Source organism: Dipodomys spectabilis, unplaced genomic scaffold (assembly GCF_019054845.1).
Source record: "Dipodomys spectabilis isolate Male_0828 unplaced genomic scaffold, ASM1905484v1 ptg000026l, whole genome shotgun sequence".
Classification (NCBI taxonomy): domain Eukaryota; kingdom Metazoa; phylum Chordata; class Mammalia; order Rodentia; family Heteromyidae; genus Dipodomys; species Dipodomys spectabilis.
In genome coordinates this window covers 7,979,224-8,004,737 of record NW_024870703.1, presented here as the reverse complement: position 1 = coordinate 8,004,737, position 25,514 = coordinate 7,979,224, and the positions used below count along the sequence as shown (strand labels likewise).

The window sequence follows — 25,514 nt, the reverse complement described above, 5'->3', positions numbered from 1 at the left end:
TACATTCAAAGAATGGGCTCTACCTCTGAGTTTCACCCTGGCCCTTGTTCTCCATCTTAAGTGGATTGTTATCACCTAGTTGATGATGTGAAGTTTTATATTATTGCTTCTTAAACCTTAACAAACAAACAAACACTTTCTTTTCTTGCTGTACGAGTATTTGAACACACTGTATTATACTTGCCTGGTATACAGGTGACCTACAACTTGAACCACATTTTCAGCCCTTTTTGCTTTATTTTTTTTAATAAGTCATTACGTTTTTTGCCTGGGCTAGCCTGAACCACAATTCTCCTATTTACACCTTCTGTATAGCTGGGATTATATGTGCCACTGCATATAGCTTGGGGGTGGAGGAGTGTGTGTGTGTGTGTGTGTGTGTGTGTGTGTGTGTGTGTGTGTGTGTGTGTGTGTGTGTGTGTGTGTGTGTGTGTGTGTGTGTGTGTGTGTGTGTGTGTGTGTGTGTGTGTGTGTGTGTGTGTGTGTGTGTGTGTGTGTGTGTGTGTGTAATTCACTCAAGGCTGACGCTCTACCAATCAAGCCATCACAGCTCCACTTCTGGCTTTTTGCTGGTTGCCTGCTCAGTCTGGCTTCAAACATTGATCCTTAGATTTCAGCCTTCTGAGTAACTAGGATTATACACATGTGCCACTGGCACCCAGCTTGATGTATTTTTATGTGACTGAAGTATTTCATAAAATTCTAAACATCTTGAGTTGAAACAGTTCAGTGAAGCACAAATTCTGCTGCAGTCCTTGGGTTACTGTAACTATTCCTAATCACCTTCCGGGTCTTCCTTTGAACTAGCTTAGGAACAACAAAGAGGCAGAATCATCCTCTACTAGACTGTCCCATCTGCATCATGATTCATGCCAAACTCGTGGCCACATTCCCACTAGAGCTAACTATGTCCTCCTGCTTTTCTCCTACTACTGATTCTCTTTGTAGTGGCCTTTTCAAAATATCTTAGGAAGAATAACCTTCAATTTCCTTTCTATAACTGACTTACTTTTAGTTATTTTTAATCCAGATTTGTCTCTATTCCCATTACAATTTTCAAAATGAAGGAAATAGAGAATGGCTCATGTGATAGAGCTCCAGCTGTGAATGAAAAAGTTGAGCAAGAGCATAAGACCCTAAGTTCAAGCCCCAGTATAGACATAGGGGAAAAAAAATCTATACAACAAAATGAAGATCACCAGCATAAAATTATATACATAAAGCTCCAGTAAAATTATAGAAAATCATTCAGTCTAAACCATCTCAGACCAATACTAGGGAGCATTAGAATAATCTATATGGAAAGAATAATAGGGAGGAATACAAATCCTAACAAACAAAAAAATTCTGTATAGAAATGAATTTTACTATAGTCAAAGTAATGTTCCTACAGAAATACAATAGTTTTGGTAGAAAAAGAGGCTGTCCTCTTTCTAAAAGAGGTCAGGTACTAGTGGCTCATGCCTGTAATACCAGTTATTCAGGAAGCAAAGATGGGTTACAATTTGAGGTCAGCCTGGATATAAATACAAGATCCCCATCTCAGTCAACAGCTATCACCTTGGCTACATGGGAAGCATAGGCAGATCCCAGTGCAGAGTTCTCTGGCATACACCCAAGACTCTATCTTAAAAATAACTAAGACAAAAGTGGTTGAAGATATGGATCAGGAAGAGTACCTGTAAGTACAGCACATTACATATCTACTTATTTAATAATGAATCATCTGTTTAGAAACAAGGGTTATTGGTGAGTAAACTGTTCATCTGCATAAAATGAATGTAGGATGTTTTTATATGCTTATAGACTCCTAAATAAATAACAAGGTTGAACCACTGAATACTCTAATCAAATGAATAGTGAGAGAATATGATCCTGGTTTTGATAAATATCAACAAAAGGACATTTCCTTGATACGAACCCATCAATGTGTTCCTTTCCACCACAGCATCAGACTTATCTCCAGCTTTGCATGTAACCTGCTGGGGTAAGGAGGCAAACATGGATGGTGGCAGAGCATCCTGCCAGATTAAGAAGTTCAGCAGGTAGGAAGCTGTTACACAGTCATAGGGTTTCGTGCTTGTGCTGAGCTCCAGTGCTGCCTGAAATAGGCTTTGCAGTTTCTCAGAATCCTAGAATATAACACAGTGTGTTACCATCATGAAAAGTTTTCTGCAGTTTAAAGAAATAGCATGGACTTAAACTCATAGTCTTTAGTTATAATTCAATGTGAAAATTAATTTCTTTTCTCCCTGAATCTAATTTTTATACTAAATGATGATTTACAAGTTCAGAAAGGAAGGCCTTGAAAATAATTTTAATTAGGGATATTTAACGTTAATCAAGCTAGGTTTTTGTTGTTGTTGTGTTGTATTTTGTTTTGTTTTTTAATGCTTCTAGCCTCTTCTTCTTACCCCTTCCCAAACAACTGGGAAGAATACACCCAGTAAGGAGATTATTCATGGAACATAAAGTAATAAGATCAGTCTCAGAAATTCTGCATCCAATCCAGGCAACAGTGGCTTACATCTATGATCTAGCTACTGAAGAGACTGAGATTTGAAACTCAAGGTTCAAGCCAGCCTAGATAGACAAGACTCCATCTCCAAACAATCAGCAAAATTTTGCACTAGAGACATGTCTCAAGTGGTACAGCACCAGCTATAAGCAAAGAAAATGGAGCAAAAGTGATAAGGAGAGGAAGGAAGGAAGGGAGGGAGGGAGGGAGGGAGGGAGGGAGGGAGAAATAGGGAGGGAGGGAGGGAGGGAGGGAAGAATTCTGCCTACAAGTTCCCACTTATTTCTCATAGAAATATCCCCTCACATTGCGTGTATTGCAGAAGGCAGAAAAAGAACAGGTTACTGTAACAGTTCACTTGGTTCACACTGAGTGAACAAAACAAAATACAGACCCCATTCCCAACTAAACCCTTGATAAGCTACATGCACACACACTCTGGAAATCAGAGATTGTCCGCTAGATAATAATCTGATTCTAATGAGATTGTTCTGTAACTGTCTGTTAAGGAGAAAACATGCTGAGTGTCAGGGGCTCCTGCTTATATGCTGGCTACTCTGAAGGCTGAGATCTATAGGATCACAGTTCAAGGCCAGCTCCAGCATCAAATTCCACAAGACCCTCATCTTCAAAATGAGCAACAAAAAGCAGGGCTGGAGGAAAGGGCTCAAGTAGTAGAGTAGTAGCCTAATAGTAGCCTAACAAGCAAGCCAAGCAAGCACAAGAATCTGAGTTCAAATCCCATCACACCAAAAAGGCATTAATGTCTAACAATTCAAATAGTAGACATCAAATATACTAATTTGAATATAAGCTTAGTTCAATTTAAATTCTTTGACATTTGGTATGATAAACTTTCTTGACCTAAAAAAAAATTAAAAATAAGTTAGGTGCTGGTGGCTTACACCTGTAATCCTAGCTATTCAGGAGGCTGAGATCTGAGGACCACAGTTTGAAGCTGGCCCAGGTAGAAAAGTTTGTGAGACTCTTATCTTCAATAAACTACTCAGAAAAAGCCAGAAGTGGCATTGTAGCTCAAGTGGTAGCTAGCTTTGTGCACAAAGAGGCTCAGGGACAGCCCGTAGGCCCTGAGTTCAAGCCTACGACTGGAAAAACAAAAACAAAAGAAAAATAATAACCAAAAGTTCAAATCTAAATATGTATCATAAGTAGCCAATTGAGCATCTAAACAATTTTGTAACTAACAATAAGTCTGAACACCTAGTAAAAAATATAGTAATAGCCTTTGAAGCATAAAATACCTTTGTTTTACCACCTTAGATCAATTAAAACACAACTTGAAAATCTAGGAATTATGCCACTTGCAAAGAAATGGATGGTCCTTAGAACAAATCATGTTAAGTGAAGTAAGCCAAGCTCAGAGAGACAAACTGCACATGTTTTCACTCATTGCAGAAGCTAGATCTAAAATATAACAGGACATGATAAATTATACAGGACTCTAGGCAATCAGATACAGTGAGACCAAAGGAAGACACTCTTAGGGGAGGAATCACTCTTAGGGGAGGTACAATGCCTCTGAGCATTTAAAATACTATTTATTAACTTCTTCAATAATTAGTGTTAAGCCAGGAGCCGGTAGCTCTCCCCTATAAATCTAGCTACTCAGGAGGCTGAGATCTGAGGATCGCAGTTCAAAGCCAGCCCTGGCAGGAAAGTCTGTGAGACTCTTTTCTTTCCTTTTTTTTTTTTTGCTGGGCGTGGGGCCTGAACTCTGGGCCTGGTGCTGTCCCTCAGCTCTTCAGCTCAAGGCTAGCACTCTACCACTTGAGCCACAGCGCCACTTCCAGCTTTTTCTGCTTATGTGGTGTTGAGGAATCAAACCCAGGGCCTCATGCATGCAAGGCAAGCACTCTGCCACTGAGCCACCTTCCCAGCCCTGTGAGACTCTTATCTCCAATAAACTACTCAAAAAACTGGAAGTGGAGCAGTGGCACAAGTGGTAAAGCACTTGCCTTGAGCTGAAAAGCTGAGGGACAGCATTCAGGTCCAGAGTTGAAGACCCATGACCAACAAATAATAATAATAATAATTAGTGTTGGAAAAATTGGACATCCATATGTAGAAAACTAAAACTGGATCCCTGTTTGTCACCATGCACAAACAGCAACTCAAAGTGGATCAAAGACCTTAACGTCAGACCAGAAACTTTGAAACTGCTGCAAGATGGAGTAAGAGAAACATTAGAATTTATAAGCATAGGTATGAATCTTTTGAAAAGATACCCAGGGGCACAGAAAATAGGAAAGAGATTTGATCAATACATAAAAATAAAAAGTTTCTGCACAGCAAAGGACATAGTTATTAAACTGAAAGATAGCCAGCAGATTGGGAAAAAATCTTCACCAGCAATACATCTGACAAAGGCCTAATATCTAAAATATACAGGGAGCTCAAAAAACTAACACCCCCCCCCAAACTAATAAACCAATCATTAAATAAACAAAGGAGTTTAAAAGAGATTTCTCACAAGAAGAATGCTGAATAGACACACGAATGCTCAACATCCCTGGCCATAAAGTAAATGCAAACCAAAACAACTTTGAGATTCCATCTCACCCCAGTTAGATCAAGAATTCAAACCATCAAGAATTTGACAAGGATCCTATTGTACTGTTGGTGGGAATGTAAACTAGCACTACTACTCTGGACAGCAACAGTCTAGAGGTTCCTCTAAAACCTAAGCATAGAACTTCACTATGACCCAGCCATATCACTTTGGGGGATCTACCCAGATCATTACATGTCAAGATACAGTAAAGACACTTGCACATCCATGTTCATTGCTGCACTAGTCACAAATACCAAGTTATGGGAACAGTCCAGATGGCCTACAACAAATGAGTGGATTAATAAAATGTGTTATATATACACAATGGAATTTTACTAATCTATTAGAAAGAATAGGATTATGTCATTTGCAGGGTAATGGATAGATATATAACATATCATGCTAAGTAAGGTCAGAGAGACAAACGGCACATATTTTCTCTTATATGTGGAAGCTAGATCTAAAATATAACTGGACATGATAATCTATATAGGACTCTAAGCATTCACACAGTCAGACTAAAAGAGGTTATCCTTAGGGGAAGAACATAAAGGTGTAACTTCTCTGAACATAAAATACCATTTATCAAAATAAACTCCAGGAAATGGGAACATGGGGTTTTTGTTGTTGTTGTTATTTGTTATTGTTGGTGGTGGTGGTGATGGTGGTGGGGTTTTTTGCTTTTTTCTTCTGAAGGTGTAAAGGGAGGGAAGAAGGGTATACAAATACAATCTTGCTATTCAGTATACACAATAAGTTGAAAATGACCTATTAACTTGTGAGCAGGGATAGGAGGGAAAAACTGGGAGAAAGTAAAGGAAGGGGTGACACTGTCCAAAAATTGAAATGAGTCACTACCTGACTCATGAAATGATAGCTCCTCTGCACATGTTAATAGTAAGAATAAGATTATTTTTAATGGATATTTATAGTGGATGGGCATAATGTAAGACTTTGTTGACTTAAAAGCAACAACTATTTATTTAAATGAATTCTAGAAAATGAAAACATGGGTTTTGGTGGTTATGGTGGAGGCAGTGGTGATGATGATAATGGTGTTTCTGCATTGTTTTCTTGCTTTGTTTTGTTTAACTTTTTTGTCTTGGGGGGAAGAAGGACACAAATAGAGGAAGGATGAAGACATGATACTCAATAGACTCTATGTGGAAAATAAACAACACAAATCGTGGGCAGGGGAATGAGGAAGGGGACATTGGGGGAAAGTAAAGGAAGAGACACATTGCACAAAAAGAAATGCCCTCATTACCTGACTTATGAAACAGTAACTCTTCTATACAACATCATAATAATAATAGAATTATATATTTTTTAAATCTAGGACATGTAGCGCCACAGAAAAAAATAATATTATAATAATAAATAGAAATGGTAAAGTTATACTTTAGAAGTAGGTATTATATGTATACTACTTAGATTTGGCTAACATTAAAAATGCCTTAAGTCAAGTACAGTGGAATGAGATGTAGAGACTGAGAGATCATGGTTTAATGACAGCCTAGGGGGAAAGAAAACGTTCACAAGACTATCTCTACCTATGAGCACAATAGTGTACTCCTGTATCTCAGCATGCAGTGGCATGCATCTGACATCTCCAACAACAAAGACAAGTAAGAGGATCATACAGCCTCAGCCAACCTGGGCATAAAGCAAGACAGAGATTGAGACCTTGAGTTCAATCTTCAATATGATCATAAAAAAAGAAAAAGTTTTTAATATTTAGCTACATTTAAAAAATACTATTACAGGGCCAGGCATGGTAGCATATGCCTATAATCCCAACTGCCTATATGAGGCAGACATCAAGGTCAAGGTCAACCTTAGCAAAAAAAGGTTAGCAAGGAGGCTGGGAAGGTGGCTCAGTGGTAGAGTGCTTGCCTTGCATGCTTGAGGCCCTGGGTTCGATTCCTCAGCACCACATAAGCAAAAAGAAAAGAGCCGGAAGTGGCGCTGTGGCTCAAGTGGCAGAGCACTAGCCTTGAGCTGAAGAGCTGAGGGACAGCGCCCAGGCCGAGTTCAGGCCCCATGACCAGACCCAAGAAAAAAAAAAAAAGGTTAGCAAGACTTTATCTCAACAAAACAAGCCAGGCATAGTGATACATTCTTATAGAATATAAGAACATTGAAGCCGGGTATTGGTGGCTCATGCCTGTAATCCTAGCTACTCAGGAGGCTGAGATCTGAGGATCATGGTTCAAAGCCAGCCCGGGCAAGGAAAGTCCATGAGACTCTTATCTCTAATAAACCACTAGAAAACCAGAAGTGGCGCTGTGGCTCAAGCAGTAGAGAGCTCACTTGAGCTGAAGAGCTGAGGGATAGCGCCCAAGCCCAGAGTTCAAGCCCCACAACCGACAAAAAAAAAAGAAGACTGAGGACTGACATAGGCCCCAAGCAAAACGCATAAAACCCTGTCTGAAAAATAAAGCAAAGGGTAAGGCTCAGTGCTATAAAACTTAGATAACAAGGTTGAAACCATTAGTTCAAATTCCAATACTGCCCAAAAAACACTGTATGTGTGTGCGTATACACGTACACACATACATACATGTGTATCTAATATAGATCTATTAGATACATGTGTATCTATGTATATTTACATATGTATATATATGTATCTATATTAGATACATGTGTATCTATGATATATACATGTGTATATATGTATATGTGTGTGTATATATATATATACATATACATATATATATCAGGTTATCTCCCAAAGACTTTGGGGGATAAAGAAATTAATTCATATTTTTAAATCTTAAATGTCTGTTTCATGCCATTGACAATTTTACTAATATGCAAACCAGTAGAAAGAGTCTAACCAAATCCTAGTGTGCATCACAAAATTTCTTCAGTTCTATGCTATCTCTGTACCAAGCACAAGTTTGTGCTTGTCAAGTTAGAAAGGTCCAGGTACCTTAAGGGCCCTTGGTATTTTCTTCAAGAACAATATCTTTCATGTATGTGCTATAACATAAACCACAAAATTTTGACCAACCAGTTATAAAGATGATCACACACAATGTGTGGTCAATAGTAAGAGGATGAGCTAATAAGAATAAAGAAAACCTCATACTTTAAAACTCTGAGGGCATAAAAGTTAGCAGAGAGAGTACCAAAGAACCTTCTTACTCACCATGCACCTGGAATCCCAAAGGTGGGATCTAAATCAGAAGACACCCTAAGATCTTGCACTGTGCTCTCTTACGTGTGCTCCTATGATTGGACCTATAAGCTATCCCCCTAAGCCATATACCACATGCTAGATACAGCCTAAGAGCCGGAGCCCAGAACATAGCTCAGCCAGAGCCCCACTAGCTCCTTGGCTTCTGCAGAGTGCTAACAGAAAGCTGTAGCAAAGTTCTAGAGCCTACTGTGCTGGTGACCTCACAGCCTCAGAACAAGATTGAGGAGCAGAGAAAAGAGTCTTGCTAGGTGCCCCTCAGCAGACTCATTCAATGCTGTACCTTCACTCCTGGGCCCATCTTTGGTCCTACTCCTAATTAGGAAGAGCTGGGAATAAGAATACCAGGGCTGGGCTGGGGTAGAATGCCAAGCACTGTCATTTAACTTCAGATACTAGAAGGCTTTAGCCTTAGTTTAAGAACTGCTTATTGGAAGATCAAAAACATGTTCTTATTTACACTCAGCTCCTAGCCTACTAAACAGGAAGCCTATCTTTAAAAACTCAAATTATTGTAAGTGATATGTTTTGACCAAATATTATAAGCCAAAGGGATAGGAAAGACAACAGTTAACTGAAACCTTCCAACAATTTGGTCAAACCATAAAATTTGTTGCTTCCTACATCCCTCTTTTCATCAAAGTACTAAGAAACCAAAGGCAAGGCTGAATGATGCAGACTTTTTTGTTGTTGTTGTTGGTTTGTGGGGCTTAAACTCTGGGCCTTGGTGCTGTTCCTCAGCTCTTCAGTTTAAGGCAAGAGCTCTACCACTTGAGCCAGAGTGTCACTACCTGTTTTCTGGTGGTTTATTGGAGATAAGAGTTTCATGGACTTTCCTGCCCAGGCTGGCTTTGAAAAGTGATCTTCAGATCTCAGACTCCTGAGTAGTTAGGATTATAGGCGTAAGTTACTGGTGCCCAGCCTGATGCAGGATTTTATATTTTCTCCTTTCCTACTACCCTGCGATAGTAAACACACATTAGTAGCTGAAATAAACAGTTAAAAGACATTCAGTGGCAGACACCAAGAACCCGTACAATCCTGACTGATTTATGTTAAAAGAAAGTTTTTCTTCATGTATCAGATTCATGTTTACATTTTTAAAAAGCCCAAATACCTGAAACTGTACAGCCCTTACTGATAACTTCATCAGAAGGTCAAAGGCTAAAGTTTTTACTTCTTCAAACGTACTGGTGAAACATTCCATTAGTGTTTGGAAACGAGAAACATCAATATCATGACTCAGCTGATATACAGTTTGCATGTGACCTTAAAAAAAAAAGATAAAAAAGTGAATTAAAAGATTTTGGCACAAGTGGATCATATCTATATTCCTATCTACTCAGGAGATCTGAGAATCATGGTTCGAAGCCAGCCCAAGCAGCAATGTCTGTGAGACCCTAATCTCCAATAAACTACTTAAAAAGTAAAAAAAAACTTTAAAAAGCTGCACATGGAGCTCTGTGGCTCAAGTGGTAGAGCACTAGTCTTAAGCTTCAGTAACAGTAGCCAGACCCTGAGTTCAAATCCCAGAACCACACAAACACAAAAAAAAAAGAAAAAAGAAAAAAAAAAGAGGTGAATTAAAGGAATAACTTACTTAATGTTATCTGGCTACATCTATAGAAAAATTTATTTTTCATACTTTAACCACAACTAGCCTTGACTTCATAGTATTCTTCCTGGTATGCAGTTTGAATCAGGGCCTTTCACAGCTGGACAAGTATTACACCATGGAATCCTATCCAGCCCCCACATTTCATACATCACCGACAAAGGCTTAAAATAGCTTTCCCATTAGGGTATTTCTTCAAGTGACAATGTAAAAACTCATTTTCTAAATAAGATAGTCCTTAAAATATAAGACTATTTCATTCTCTTTCAAAGGTATTATGCAACATTCCGAAGTAAGTTTATAAAAATAAATAAAAGCAAATAAATGCAGACACATTTTTTAAAAAATCTTAAAACTTTCTGATCTAAAATCTAAAATCATAGCATATCTTAGAAAGATCTAACATAAAATGAGTATAACCTATTATTTTTATGTATTCCTGGGATAATTTCAATTTGGCCATGGTCCACAGTGTTTTTAAGATTACTTGATTTGTTTTGATAGTATTTTGATGGGATTTTATTTTTTTTTTTTTATTTTTGGTCAGCTGTAGTGCTTGAACTTAGGGGCCTGGGTGCTGACCTTGAACTCTTTTGCTTCAGACTAGAGCTCTACCGCTTTGAGCTCCAGCTCCATTTCAGGTGGATAAGAGTCTCTTGGGGTTTCTGCTCAGGCTGGCTTTGAACAGAGATCCTCAGATCTTAGCCTCCAGAGTACATAGGATTACAGGCGTGAGCCGTCAGTGCCTGGTGCTTCTTGAGAATTTTTGCAACATACTCCTAAAGGATTTTGGAATGTAGTTTTCTTATAGTCTTTGGCTTTGGTATCAGGTAATGAAGCATCATAGAATAAGTTTAGGAGGTATTCTCTCAATAACTTCATGAGACTTTAGAAGCATTGTCCAATGTTCTTGAATTGTTTGGAAGAATTAACCAATGAAGGCACATTCCTTTGCTGGAAAGTGTTTTGGTTACTGATTTAGTAGCTTTATTTGTTTTAGATTTGTTCTGCTTCATTTCTTCTTGTGTCTGAAATTTTCATGTTCCTAAGAAACTGTCAATCCCTTATGTACTATCTAATTTTTTGGCCTACATTTGTTCACTGTATGCATCTTGAAATTCTTTTTATTTCTTAAGTGTAGAAATACCCTTATCTTATTGCTGATTTTAGTTATTTGTATTTCTTTTTTTGTTTTTAGTCTAGCTAAAACTTTTGTCAATTCTATTGAGCTTTACAAAAAAGTTTTATTGATCATATATTTTTTAATGGCCATTTATCTCTATTCTAATCTTTACTATTTTAGCTAGTTTGGGGTTATTTTTGCTCTTCTAATTTCTTGAGATCTAAACTTTTTTTTCAGTTTTGAGGATCAATTTGGGACTTTATACTTGCAAGGCAAATGCTCTTTTGCTAAAAATTCCCAACCCCATTAACATTTATTTATTCATTTATTTATTTATTTATTTATTTAGGACAGAGTTTGCCACGTAACAGCTCAAACTGGCTCATTCTTCCAAATCAACAACACATTCAGCTTGTTCGTTTGTTTCTTTGTTTGCTCTCCTAGGCTTGATCCAGGGCTTAGGCATTGTCCTTAAGCTTTATTTATCTATTTATTTATTTATTCATTCATTCATTTATTTTTGTCATGAGGCCTGAACTCTGGGCCTGGACTCTGTTCCTCAGCTCTTCAGCTCAAGACTAGCACTCTACCACTTGAGCCACAGTGCCACTTCCAGCTTTTTCTGCTTATGTCGTGCTGAGGAATCGAACCCAGGGCCTCATGCATGCAAGGCAAGCACAAGCACTCTACCACTGAGCCATCTTCCCGCCCATCTTTGAGCTTTTTTGTTCAAGGCTAGCACTCTACCACTTAAGCCACTTCCGCTTTTTGGTGGTAACCTGGAGATTAGAGTCCCACAGACTTTACTGCTCAGGCTGGCTTCAAACCATAATCCTCAGATCTCAGCCTCCTGAGTAGCTAGGATTACAGGCGTGAGCCACCAGCACCTGGCTGTTTTACTTTTAATGTAAGAATCTACATCTGTAAATTTTCCTAGTAACTGCTTTTACTGTTCCTTAAAGTTTTCACATTCTGTGATTTGCTATTATTATTTATGTCAAAGTTTCTGTTTTTGCAATGCTGAGGATCAAACCTAATTCCCTGTGAGTAGAAAGCAAGTGCTCTATCACTTATTCCAGGCCCAATTTTTTTTTAGGAAGTAATTGGGTTTGTACTTAGGACCTCAAACCTGCTTGCTCTACTACCACCTGAGTCATGCTCCGAGCCCTTTCTGCTTTAGTTATTTTCAAATGGGAACTCATGTTTTGGCCAGCCTGAGTCAGAATCCTTCTATGTATTCCTGTCTCATATCTGGGACAACAGATATGTACTACCATGCCCAGCTTATTGGTTGAGATGGGAAATCCTTAATTTTTTTGAAGCCTTTGTTCAAATGTAAGCTCCAAAAGAGGAAGTCGTTTGTTTTGTACACTATAAACAAACTCTTTTAGTCTAATTGTAGAATCCAACTTTCAACCTTGAATATTCTGACATCTAATTCTATACAAGAAAGATGCATGTAGCTTATTCTTGTTGGCTAGGAAAGCACTCTACTGTTGAACCACATCCTCAACCCAAGAGCCACTGTGATGAGGACCAAATCACAGTTCTTCTATAAAATGATATGAAGAATGAATTTACAATTTCCATACTATATTATACAAACATGGTTCTTCAGCCTGCTTTAAAAGCTATCAGTATAGTATAGCCTGCTACATTTGCATATCATCTACTTGTTTAATTAATATAATTACTATGACATCAGTAACAGCCTAATTATACATGACTCGTAAGAAGAATAACTTAGGTTTTTCACACTTAAAGTATATTTAAATATTTTATTCTTCTTACTGAAAAACACTAGTCTAATTTAGCCTATTGTTTTTTCTATATACATAGTTACATTATGTAAAAGGTTTTTGTCAAATGGATAATTAATCACCTACAGATAAAAGCTCCCTGTATTTATCCAGTATTCATTTTTTGTAAGTGCTGTAATAAATTAACAAACGTTAAGTGGCTTAAAAAACACAAAAATTTATTCTCTCCCAGTTCAAAGTTAATAAATCTTTACCATTATCATTATTTCTAAAGTTACGAGTAAACAAAATTTAATTCGTTTTGACAGTCTTGCTTTTTTATCAGTGACACAAATGTGGTATCTTAATTCAAATCTATTTTAACATTTGGGTTTAGTGAAATCAAAGCTAAAAAATATCCAATAAAGATAAGTAGACAAAAAAACAAAAGCAACATGTGATTGTACGCAATTGGTTTCCAGACGGTAGAAAATTTATTTGTACTATAATAGGCAATTTGTTGGGACAAATGGGAAAATTTGAATATGGGTTGCATATTAAAAACATAACTTTATCAACATTGAATTTCTTGAATAGACTCCTATATAACAGTTTTAAAATTAAGAAGAGACAAATAAAGTAAATGTGACAAAATATTAACTTATCATTCTAGGTAGAGGATCATGGCTGTTCATTTGAACTATTCCTGAAACTTTGTTATTGATTTTTTTTTTCAAAATAAACTTGAAAACAATCATTTTTTCCTTAAATGAAATAAGCATGTATTAATAGCAACTCTCTCCTTGTTAGAAAGTTACACTTGGTCTAGTAATTTAATTTTTTTTTAAACTAATTAAAATCCAACTAGAGCCCCACATGGTAGAACATGTCTGTAATCCCAGATACTTGAGAGGCAGAGGCAAGAGAATAATGATGCCATTTCAAGCTAGCCTAGATAAGCCAATGAGAACCTATCTCAAAAACAAATGGGGGGCTGGGAAGGTGGCTCAGTGGTAGAGTGCTTGCCTTGCATGCCTGAGGCCCTGGGTTCGATTCCTCAGCACCACATAAGCAAAAAGAAAAAAAAGCCGGAAGTGGTGCTGTGGCTCAAGTGGTAGAGCGCTAGCCTTGAGCTGAAGAGCTGAGGGACAGCGCCCAGGCCCAGAGTTCAGGCCTCATGACTGGACCCAAAAAAATAATAATAAATAAAATAAAAAAGTAAAAAAAAACAAATGGGGGCTGGGAATGTGGCTCATGCATGAAGCCCTGGGTTCAATTCCTCAGTACCACATAAACAGCAAAAGTCTAAAGTGGTGCTATGGCTGAAGTGGTAGAGTGCTAGCTTGAGCAAAAAGAAGCTCAGGGACAGTGCCCATGCCCTGAGTTCAAGCCTCATGACTGGCAAAAAACAAACAAATGGGGCCAGTTCACACCTGTAATCCTGGCTACTCAGGAGGCTGAGATCTAAGGATCACAGTTCAAGGACAGCCTGGGCGTGAAAGGTCTGTGAGACTCTTATCTCCAATTAACTCAAAACTTGAAGGTATGGTTTACATGATAGAGTAGTAGAACTGTGCATAAAAGCTAATGGGCAGCTGGGTGCTGGTGACTCATGCCTGTAATCCTAGCTACTCAGGAGGCTGAGATCTGAGGATCACAGTTCAAAGCCAGCACAGGAAGGAAAGTTTATGAGCCTCTTATCTCCAATTAACCACCAGAAAACCAGGAGTGGCAGCCCTGTGGCTCAAGTGGTAGACTGCTGAAGAGCTGAAGAGCTGAGGGACAGCACCCAGGCCCAGAGTTCAAGCCCCATGACAACAACATCAAAAAAAAAAAGCTAAAGAGCAGTGCTCAGGCCCTGAGTTCAAGCCCAAATACCAGCACAAAAACAAACAAAAACTAATTAGAGTGGGAGCAAGTTACCACAGGCATAATTAGAATAAGGTCTAAAACACAAACTAAAAAAACCACAAAGGATTAGGGGTATGGATGGCTTAAGTGATAGAGTACTTGTATAGCAAGCCCAAGGTCCTGATTTGTTAAATCCTCAGTACCAAAGAGGGGAAAAAGTGTAAAACTCCTTGGTCCCAAGGCTATTCTCTGTTAACAAACAACTGAGAATATCTTCCTGCTTGACCATTGTCAAGGAACACTAAGCATAAGTAAGAAATCCACATTAAAGTACACATACTGTGGTATAGGAATAAAGTACACATACTGTGGTACAGGAATAAAAAGAATCATTTCTTGTCAAAAATCAAAAACAAAAACTTAAGTTTACATGCTTATCTTTTGCATACCCTCAGGACAAAGAATGTCATAAAATCAGAATGCCTGGAAATGACAACTTATTGTCGTTCCAAAACCAAGTTAAAACAGAGGGCATAGAAAGGAAACTACTCTATAACAAGGAGGATTTACTGAGAATAATCAACATAAGGGTGACAATTGGGATTTTACTTTTAAACTAAATGAAGAAAAGCAAGAAACAGTTTTAAGAAAAGGAGTTAAGGGGAGGGGGAGGGGGAGATGGGAAGGGATGGGAAGGGGAAACAAAGGAGGAAGTAACAATGCTTGATAAGAAATGTACTTATTACCTTGCCTATGTAATTGTAACCCCTCTGTACGGTATTTTCACAATAAAAAGAAAAAAAGAGTTAAGAGTAGGAACTCTTCCCATAATAATTAAAACCCATGAAATGTGTAGTATGGTTGGCAAACAGTGATCAGTGATGAGAAAAGCAGCCTCTCTTCTTCCTGATCCTTTACTGGAAAATTTAGTTATGTAAAAGTAAAAACTACATAATAAGGAAAGGACATATGAAACCGAAACTTCAAGTAAAGCAAGTTTTTAACTTCATCTATTTTCAAAGAGGGAAAACCTTCCCCAAAGATTACTGAAAGCTTACCTTCTAAGACAGGAAAAACGTCAGCTATTGAGCCTAAAATGGTTAAAGCTGAAAATCTCGTTGGATAAGAAGATCCAGGAAAGAGGGCTTCAAAGAGACTGCTGCAAATAGATGACATGAAATCCTAAAAAAATATACAATAAATATAATTAAGGTGACCCACATTAAGCTAACCCAGAATCAGTATTTCGCTAATTTTAATAACAAGAGTAAAGATTTTTATAAATAACACTAGGTGTTTAGTTCTCTTGATTATTCATCATATCAGTTATAGTTTATACAGTTTGTCTTCCAAAGGTTCATATGCTTCAAGCCTAGTCTCCAATATGGCTGTGTTGAAGTATGGAACCTTTGAGAGGCAGGCCTACTGGAAGGCAACTGGGTCATGGAGGCTTTACCCTCATGAATGAATTAATGCCTTCCTCAGAATTGAGCCAGATATCATGGGATTATATCAGTTCTTATAAGGAGGGGTTGTTATATAATGCCAAGGCTGAACATTCCTGACTTGCTCTCTTGCTTCCTTATACTCCCACGTGTTCTTTCTACACTGTGCCCACTGGTCTGCCCTTACCTGAGGTCAGTACCATGGTGTTTGGACTTTACCAGCCACCAACTTCTTCTCCTCATAAATCTCCTCTTTTTAAAGCATCTAGCCTCATTTATTTTATTATAGCCACACAAAACAGATTAATAGCCATGGCCTTAGAGTAGATATAACCTAACAAACCCTATCTTTGTATAGTCAACAATCAGAACAATTCCTACTGTTGCTCAGAAAAGCAAAGCATATTTTTGATAAAAACAAGATCTGTTTAGATCCTGATCTGTGCCAGAACTGAATGAATACTAACTTTTCTAGCCAAAAGCATTTAGGCATCAAAGGTATGAACGTTTTAAACTGAAGAAACAAGACAGTACAAACTAAGTTTAAGCATAATTCACAAAGATCCAATTACTCTATTGTTTTCTCCCTACCCCCCTGGGACTCTCTGCCAATCTATCTGCAAATGATAGAAAATTAAAACTTTTATTAAAATTAACACTAAAATTATTAAATTAGAACTATTTTATTAAAATGTTAACATTTTATCAAAATATTTTTGTCAAAAATAAGGTCTCCTTTGTTTACTTAAATAGTAATAGTTTCAGTGTTAAGATAAAGAGGAAAATTGCAAAAAACAGCTGTGACTCTCAAACATCCTGCTACAGCTCAGCTATGAGTAATGTATGTGTAGCCTGAGTCCCAAGTGATTAGACAGGAATGCAAGATCAATGCATTCACTTTTCTGCTAGGCATGCAACCTTATCCTTTAGGCTCTTACAAGTCCTAAGAGTTTACTAATTCCACTGAATTTCAGAAAACATCCTAGTTAATCTAAACACATCCTGCTGGAACTCAGCATTCCCATTAAGTTATAACAAGGTTACTCTTTAGGGATTATCCTAATTGTAATTTATTTTTTTGACACAGTTATTTTTTCCTTCTATTAGACTGTAATAGATAGAAAGAACACATTTATGCATTAGGATCCTAAGTCTGGACCACAGTTTCCTACACACTTGGAAGTAACTCCATGTATGTCCCTATGACACTTTAATTGTTCTGAGTGACACTTCCAAATAGCTTGGCTTACTACTAACTGCTACTCATTCTCAATTTAACCTTCAACACTCAGTTCCCACTACCCAAGTCTTCCATTCTTCCAAGAACCTTGTATGTCAGTTGCACCCAATGAACTCCCCAAGTTCTTCCTGGACTTTCTGACCTCCAAGCCTGTACTTAATGTAGCCTTGTGCAAAAAAAAAAATTGGAGGGCTGGGAAGGTGGCTCAGTGGTAGAGCGCTTGCCTTGCATGCCTGAGGCCCTGGGTTCGATTCCTCAGCACCACATAAGCCAAAAAAAAAAAAAAAAAAAGCCGGAAGTGGCGCTATTGCTCAAGTGGTAGAGTGCTAGCCTTGAGCTGAAGAGCTGAGGGGCAGCACTCAGGCCCAGAGTTCAGGCCCCACGACCGGACCCCCCCAAAAAAAAAAAAATTGGAGTTAAGAGCAGATCTGGATTTGGGTCCTAGATGAGGGATCATGAGAAGTCACACTGAACATCATTAAACTCGGTGTTTTTCACTTGCTCAATAAGAATGCTTATCCTGTCAAGTTCACAACTCAAGTGGCAGATAGATCTGAGGACCAAGGTTCAACAAGCCAGTCTAGGCAGGAAGTTAACTACAAAAAACAAACAAACAAACAAAAACAGAAGTAGAGGTGTGACTTAAGTGGTAGAGTACCCTGAGGTAAAAAGCTCAGGGATAGTGCTCACGCCCTGAATTCAAGTCCCAGCACACACACAAAAAAGGGTATTAACCCTTCAGCCTGGTTAAAAATTAAATGAGAATTTGGATGTACGGTATTTTATAAGCTTAAGTCATCTCATTATTAGTATAGGTTATTTAGATATGAAATCATCTCTACTAGTCAAGGAGACATCTTTTTCAACGAGTCTCCTATTCTCCCTAGCACTTGGTGTGTTAATTGGCCCTGGGCCTTCAGTCTACCTGCTACCAAGAGGATAATGACAACTCAGGGCTAACCTCACCGCATCCAAGAGCTACAGGTTACTACCACTTAGGAGAAAGGATCATAGCCACAAGACTCAAAGTCTCTAAGGATTAATGTTCAAAACCGCATATTCAGTTAGGTCTGGTGGCTCCCAAATGTAATTCCAGCACTCAGAAGCAGGAGCAGGAAGATGGTGAGTTTAAAGCCAAGTAGGCTATATAATAAGACCCTGTCTCAAGGGAAAAACAAAACAAAACAAAACTGTATATCCACAATTACATTCACGATAATCCAGGTTCTCGATCTACAAAAATAGAGGGTTTTTGGTAAGTACTTTACTGAGACTTCACAAAAGTCACTTTCCTCCTTGCAAAAGAAGTGAAAAAGGCATTTTTCTAAACCTAGCAATGATCTAAAAGAGACTGAAGCACACAACAGGGGTTCCATACATACTCTAAGTCATTTTTAATGACTTCCAGTGAGACTTTTTAGAGTGATTTACAGTTTACAAAGACCTTTCTCATTAAATCTTCAATACCAGCCTTCTGAGAGAAGTTACTAATGCCACTTACAGTGGAAGAGACTCGAGTCAGCCAATTAGTACGTGGTAAAATTGAGACTAGGTTCTTAAAGGTCAGGCCATGACCTTCTAATCTTCACTGTCAGAATTTTTAGAAGATGAAGCTAATTTCAGCCTTTGTATAGACAAAGTCTTTGTTAAATTTTTTTTAACCTTTTAAAATGAAGAGTAGGTAGTTCAAATGCATAGTTCAAAATGCATCATTGTTATATTTATTTCCCTGAACAGATGAGTCTGCCTCCAACTTGGCTTAAGGGGAAAAAAAAGAGGTCAGCTAGATTTGGTTAAGAAACAAGTGAAAAGCTCATTTTGTTGTCCTGAAATAAAAGGTTGCCATAGTCCAGATTGCAATGGCTATAAGTAAAGCTATACCTATCCCATTTATACAGTATCCTAGATCTCAGCTCTATTTTTTTTTTGGTCTGTCACGGGGCTTGAACTCAGGTCCTGGGCACTATCCCTGAGCTCTTTTGCACACGGCCAATGCTCTACCACTTTGAGCCACAAGAGTCTGACAGACTTTCCTGCCCGGGCTGGCTTTGAACCATGATCCTTAGATCTCAGCCTCCTATGTAGCTAGGATTACAGCTGTGAGCCAATAGCACGCAGTTTCAGCTCTATTCTTAAAGCTCATTCTAATTAGAGAGACACAAACTTCCTTCCATAGTTTAACTATGGATGACAGAGCATTACAGGTCATGTCAGGGTAAAGAGAAAGTAGGTCAAGCCAGAGTAGAGCTTTCTAACCAGTCAAAAGGTATGCAGAGCTGACAACTGCCTACCTGTTAAAACACTAAAATCACCTGATCCAACTGTTACTGAGATTGGCCCATTAATGTCATAACAGTCAAGTATAGTCAAATTCATGACTCAGGCTATCTCAAGTGGGAGACCAAAGAAGCAGAAGGATTATGTTAACACTCAGTTTGAAGAAAAACATGAGATTTTTATTTGTTTCCCTCCAATGATTACTCACAGTTTCAGCTTTCTTAAATCTGAAAGTCTAGGTGGCTGAGAAAATGTCTCAAATAGGAGAGCAACTTCCAGCAAGCGAAGGCCCTGAGTTCAAATATCAGTATTGCCACAACTCTATTATGTCTAGAAATGTATTACCTACCTTATATTGCTGCAAAGAAACAGAGGGTTGTTCTTTGGTTAATGCATTCTCTGGTTCAAGTTTGGATTTACTTTGCTCCAATTTGTAAAGTACTTGAGAACTTTCCTGTATCCTACAAAACAACTATAAGACAAAGAAAAACAGAAAATATATGAACCACATACTAATCACAAATGTCAGCATGAAAGGGAAAATTTAAGGCAATGATAGCAATGGTTCTGAAGCTCTTAATATCTACAATATTTCTCTTTGACAGCAAAATTAACATTTGCATTTTCAAAACCAAAAACGAAGTATATGGCAAAAGAATACAGTCATTAAGCCGCAGCTCTTCCATTTCCTTTATGTTGGCCTGGAGTTAAAGATAATGTACTCATTTCTATAGTCTACACTTTTGCAGCTCAGATGTATTGCATAATTAATTTAAATTGAATTATTCAAAAATGACTATATAAACTTTAAAAATGTAAGAGCATCCTTCCTCTATTACCAAAGCTTTCGTATAACTATCTTATAACCCCATGACTCTGATGAGAATTTTTTTTTCTGGTACGGTGGCTTGAGCTCTGGGCCTAGGTGTCAACCCTGAGCTTTTGTGCTCAAGGTTAGCATTCTGCCACTTGGGTCACCACTCTACTTTTGGCTTTTTTGGTAGCTAAGTGGAGATAAGAGTCTCACAGACTTTCCTGCCTGGGCTGGCTTCAAACCATGATCCTCATATTTCAGCTTCCTGAATAGCTATCCACCAGCATCTGGTCCTAAGAGATTGTTTTAATTTTCAACATAAAGGAATTTCAATCTGGATTTTAGTCCTACAGGCAGAAAACGCAGAGCAGAGCACAAAAGGGTCATGAAGAAAGGTAGCAGCCAAATGCCATGATGTTCTTACAACTTCCCAAAATCTAGACTCTTTCAAAATGATTTCTAGAGCAAAATAAGTTGCAAAGAGAAATTCAATATTTCCAGTGTTTTAGGACCAAAATTCTACCTTCTTGAGAAGAGAACAAATCTGTTGCCGCACTCCTGGAGACTGGCTGTTGAGATTATATGTGAGAAAGAATTGAATCCATTGCATTTCTTCTGTGGAAACAATCTCTGTGCTTCGATTACTTTCACAAAGCAAACCTAATGTATCTATTCGGACCTAAAATACATCAAACAACAAAGTGTTAATCTTCCAAATGAATAAGCAAAGCCTATACTACTTGAAATGTCTAATTGTTTACACAGAATAGCAAAGGAAAAAAGTAAATTGTTCAGCCATATACCTCCATACGTTTCCTAGTCAAAATATCCTGCAACTATGTCTTATCAAATTATCATATTAAACTTATAAATTGGGAGTGTTATAAAAATCAACAGCCTTAAATTATTTCATAGTAACACTCAACTTCAATTCTTTATCTCTTCCTAGTGGGGACTTCACCTCAGGACCTCTTCAAATCACTCTCAAATTACTTCCCTGAATTTCTTTTTTTTTTTTTTTTTTTTTGGGGGGTCCGGTCATGGGGACTGAACTCTGGGCCTGGGCACTGTCCCTCAGCTCTTCTGCTCAAGGCTAGTGCTCTACCACTTGAGCCACAGCGCCACTTCCGGCTTTTTTCTTTTTGCTTATGTGGTGCTGAGGAATCGAACCCAGGGCCTCAGGCATGCAAGGCAAGCGCTCTACCACTGAGCCACCTTCCCAGCCCACTTCCCTGAATTTCTAACTGGTCTCATGACTTCTTTTTTTTTTTTGGTCCAGTCATGGGGCCTGAACTCTGGGCCTGGGCGCTGTCCCTCAGCTCTTCAGCTCCTAGTGCTCTACCACTTGAGCCACAGCGACACTTCCGGCTTTTTTCTTTTTGCTTATGTGGTGCTTAGGAATCGAACCCAAGGCCTCAGGCATGCAAGGCAAGTGCTCTACCACTGAGCCACCTTCCCAGCCCTCTTTTTTTTTTTTTTTTGGTCAGTCGTGGGACTTGAACTCTGGGCCTGGGTGCTCGCAGTCCCTGAGCTCTTCAGCTAAAGGCCAGAGCTCTGCCACTTAAGTTACAGTACCACGTGCAATCTCAGGGACTTTCCTGCCCAGGTTGGATTTGAATTGTGATCCTAAGATCTCAGCATCCTGAGTAGCTAGGACTACAGGTATGAGCCACTGGTGCCCAGCCATGTGGCTTCTTTTTTAAATCCCACTCTGCAAAGCTTCTGTTCCCATAAACACCACTTCTCTGATGAAGGTACAGTTCTGGTTGAATGATTTTATTCTACTGTTGCCTGAGAACCAATGAAGTCAACAGCCTAGCATTAGCAATTTCCAAAAGATGGATAAAACATTTCGTTCTGCAGACAATGTCCATGTTACTGATAACTGTTGACCCCTTACAGAGTTCCCAGGTGCCTTATACAAGTTTTCTTGTCGCAACTACATTTTACATAGACTGAGTAAAAAGATGACTTTTTCACTTTCTCTCCGTCCTCTTCCTGCACTCCCCAGAGAAGTGCTAGGCAAAAGTTGGGGACCCACATTGCATAGCTAAAGGAATCGAAGAGTAAGGGACCTACTGTATGTACAAACCCCAGTGGTTTTGTCTCCTTACTTGGCAATGTTGATGAATTAGGCCTTGTTTTATTCTTGCACTGGATACAAGGTTCTCCCAGATATCAGGTGCAGACTGAAGATGTCCATGAGCTCTCGCTGTTCGTAAACATGCCATCAAAGCTCCTAGAGCTCCCCTGCTATCACAAGACTCTAAGGATGGAAAAGGTGGTTCTTATCCCAAAAGTGTAATACCAAAGTTTGTTACTATGCTAAGAAAGACTACAATTTTCATGTTTCCAATTAACACCACATTCTGTGAAATAAAAATCACACTAAATTTTAACACAAAAGTTCCTATTCTAAAATAATCATTATTGAAATTGAATTGTTCTTGTGTAAATAAATTCAGAGAAGCATAATTATCTTACTAACATAAAATGTCAATGTACCAGGGAAGTGAATCAGAAAAATAAAAAAAAAAGGAGAAATATTACAAACAATTATACAAAAAGTAAAATACTTTCACGTAGAGAACAGGAAAAATTCAGCAACCAAAGACCGATGATTCTCTAAAAATAAACAGTGAACCTCTCTGCATACTTTGGAGTTACTGTTCTCATTAATAAAGATGAAAGGAAGGTCAAAATGACCTTTGGTTTCAGGAAGGAGGACTACAGCAATCAGTAAGGGAAAGGGGAGCTCTGGCTCCCAGGGCACACTGCCATACAACTAAAACAACCTTACTTCAGAACAGATTCATGAAACCTGAAGGTAAGAACAACTGTTTGAAGTAACTTAAATAATTTATTATTTTTAGGTACAAAAATGAAAATTTCCTGTTATTTTATGAATACTCTTTGAAGGTTTTTAATATGTTTGTTGAAAGTATTTCTTAATAGTGCAAGATATGTAGATTCCATATTCTTGCTGTATTAAGCAGAACAGACTGATTTACATAGCCAGATTCCTCATTTATATATTCATTGCTGAATTATATTTTAATCCAGTGATTCCTTAAGAGTTATTTTAAAATATTAGAAAGCCAGGCACTCATGGCTCATACATGTAATACTAGCTACTGAGGAGGCTGAGATATGAGGATCACAGTCTGAAGACAACCAAGCAGGAAAGGAAAGTCCATGAGACTTAACTCTAATTAATCACCAAAAAGCTGTGGCTCAAGTGCCATTAGCCTTAAGCTAAAAAGCTCAGAGACAGCGCCCAGGCCAAGTTGAAGTCCAAGGACCAGCACATAAAAATAATTTCCCTCTTGCCAGACAAGGTTCTTAATCATCCTCCAGACTTACATATGCCCTTCCATTCTGTGTAAGTTACTGAAGGGCATTTCTTTCCCTATTCTAAAGGATGCAGATAGCTGTCACAAAGTAACTTGTTCTTAAACTAGCCAAAACTGTTTTAATTACTGCCTCAATTACTTGAATAAGCAATTAAGTAAAACACACATATTTTTTACTCTAGGTTGAGAACAAACAACAAATTAAAACTTTGTAATAAAGGAAACCTTTCTTGGCTTGGAGAAACAACTTCAGCCAAAGATTTCATTCTGCTATGTACAGGAACATTTGCTTCAAACTGAAGCAAATGTTATCACTAGTTAGCTTCCTTAACTATTTATAGAAGTGGAAATAATGATAAATTCAATATGATTTAACATCTGCCTATATAACTACATCATAAATAGAAATTAATGAAAACAAAAATTATTTTTTCTTACCAGTTTTAGCATCAATAGATGTCTGAAGAATCTTTACCATGTACCTTAAGCTTTCAGGGCTGTAATTCAGTAATTTGGGCAAGTAATAATCAATCACATAAGATTTTTGATCCAGATTTCCTTCACAAAGTATATGAAGAAGAGGAGAAACCCAAGTTTCATGCCACTGGTCTATCCAAGTACTGTTGACAGTCTGGGATTTCAAATGACTCTTGTGATTTTTAAACATGGTTTCCAAAAGGTCACTTGCATATGGTACCAGTGACTGGTCACCCATCACTTCTAAGATTTGAGATGGAATAGTTTTATCTGTTGCCAGTATGTGCTCAATTCCTATGCACTCTACCAAGCAGCCAAGGCATGCATACTTTCCTTTAATTTGCCATTCCAATCTCAGAAGATTCTTAGTCAATTCCAAAAAGAAAGGATCAGCAACCAAATCTGCTCCTTCCATAGTTAGCTGGTGCATTTGCAGAATATTTCTGAATATGATTTTGGTTTGGTGTCGCAGAGCATCTAATGGATGTTCCCAGTGAGTATAGACATATTCCAAAACTCTTTCAACTATGTTCGAATTCCCTTTCAGTCTGTCCTTCAGGCTTGGGGAACTTGATTCAAGGACATGAATAGCTATATTAGTCCAAGATGCTAAGATTCTAGACAGGAACATTTCCAGTGTTGCCTCTTTAATCCTGAAGAAAAATGAATCATGATACATATTATTATAATGTGACCAGTAAAAGAAATTTCATTTTGCAATCAGACATTAACATTTTTTAAAAAATAAACAGAAAGTATACATTTTGGGGTGATATTGGGGCTTGAATTCAGGTCTCCATGCTTGCTAGGCAATTATTCTACCACCTGAGCCACATTCCTCAACCTTTTTCTTTTCCTTTTTTTTTGTAAGTCATGGGGCCTGGGCACTGTTCCTGCGCTTTTCAGCTCAAGACTAGTGCTCTACCACTTGAGCCACAGAGCCACTTCTGGCCTTTCCTGCTTATGTGGTGCTGAGGAATCAAACCAGGGCCTCAGGCATGCAAGGCAAGCACTCTACCACCGAGTCGCCTTCCCAGCCCCTCCTCAACCCTTTTTTGCTTTAGTTATTTTTCAAATAGTCTTGTGCTGCTCGCTTCAGACCACAATCCTACTTGCTTATGCCTCCAAAATAACAGATTAAAGGTTTGAGCCACCATATCCAGCTTTTATGTTGCAATGGAATCTCAGTAATTTTTACCTTGGCTAGCCTTAAACCCTAAAACTTCTGGTCTACATCTCCTGGATATCTGGAATTACATTTATGAACCACCCATGTCCAGCCCCC

At 38.2% G+C, this 25,514-nt stretch overlaps 1 protein-coding gene across 2 annotated transcripts in view; it reads right to left on the bottom strand.

Annotated features, from left to right (window-relative positions):
• Window positions 1-25,514, bottom strand: part of Thada (THADA armadillo repeat containing) — a 309,811-nt gene that overhangs the window by 269,544 nt on the left and 14,753 nt on the right. For both annotated transcript variants that reach the window (XM_042675483.1, XM_042675482.1), the window contains 7 exons: window positions 24,191-24,882; window positions 22,514-22,665; window positions 20,923-21,078; window positions 19,935-20,057; window positions 15,682-15,805; window positions 9,413-9,564; window positions 1,922-2,132 (listed from right to left, as the gene is read on the bottom strand). In XM_042675483.1, the coding sequence (XP_042531417.1) occupies window positions 1,922-2,132; window positions 9,413-9,564; window positions 15,682-15,805; window positions 19,935-20,057; window positions 20,923-21,078; window positions 22,514-22,665; window positions 24,191-24,882 (1,610 nt within the window). The remainder of the gene's footprint in view (window positions 1-1,921; window positions 2,133-9,412; window positions 9,565-15,681; window positions 15,806-19,934; window positions 20,058-20,922; window positions 21,079-22,513; window positions 22,666-24,190; window positions 24,883-25,514) is intronic.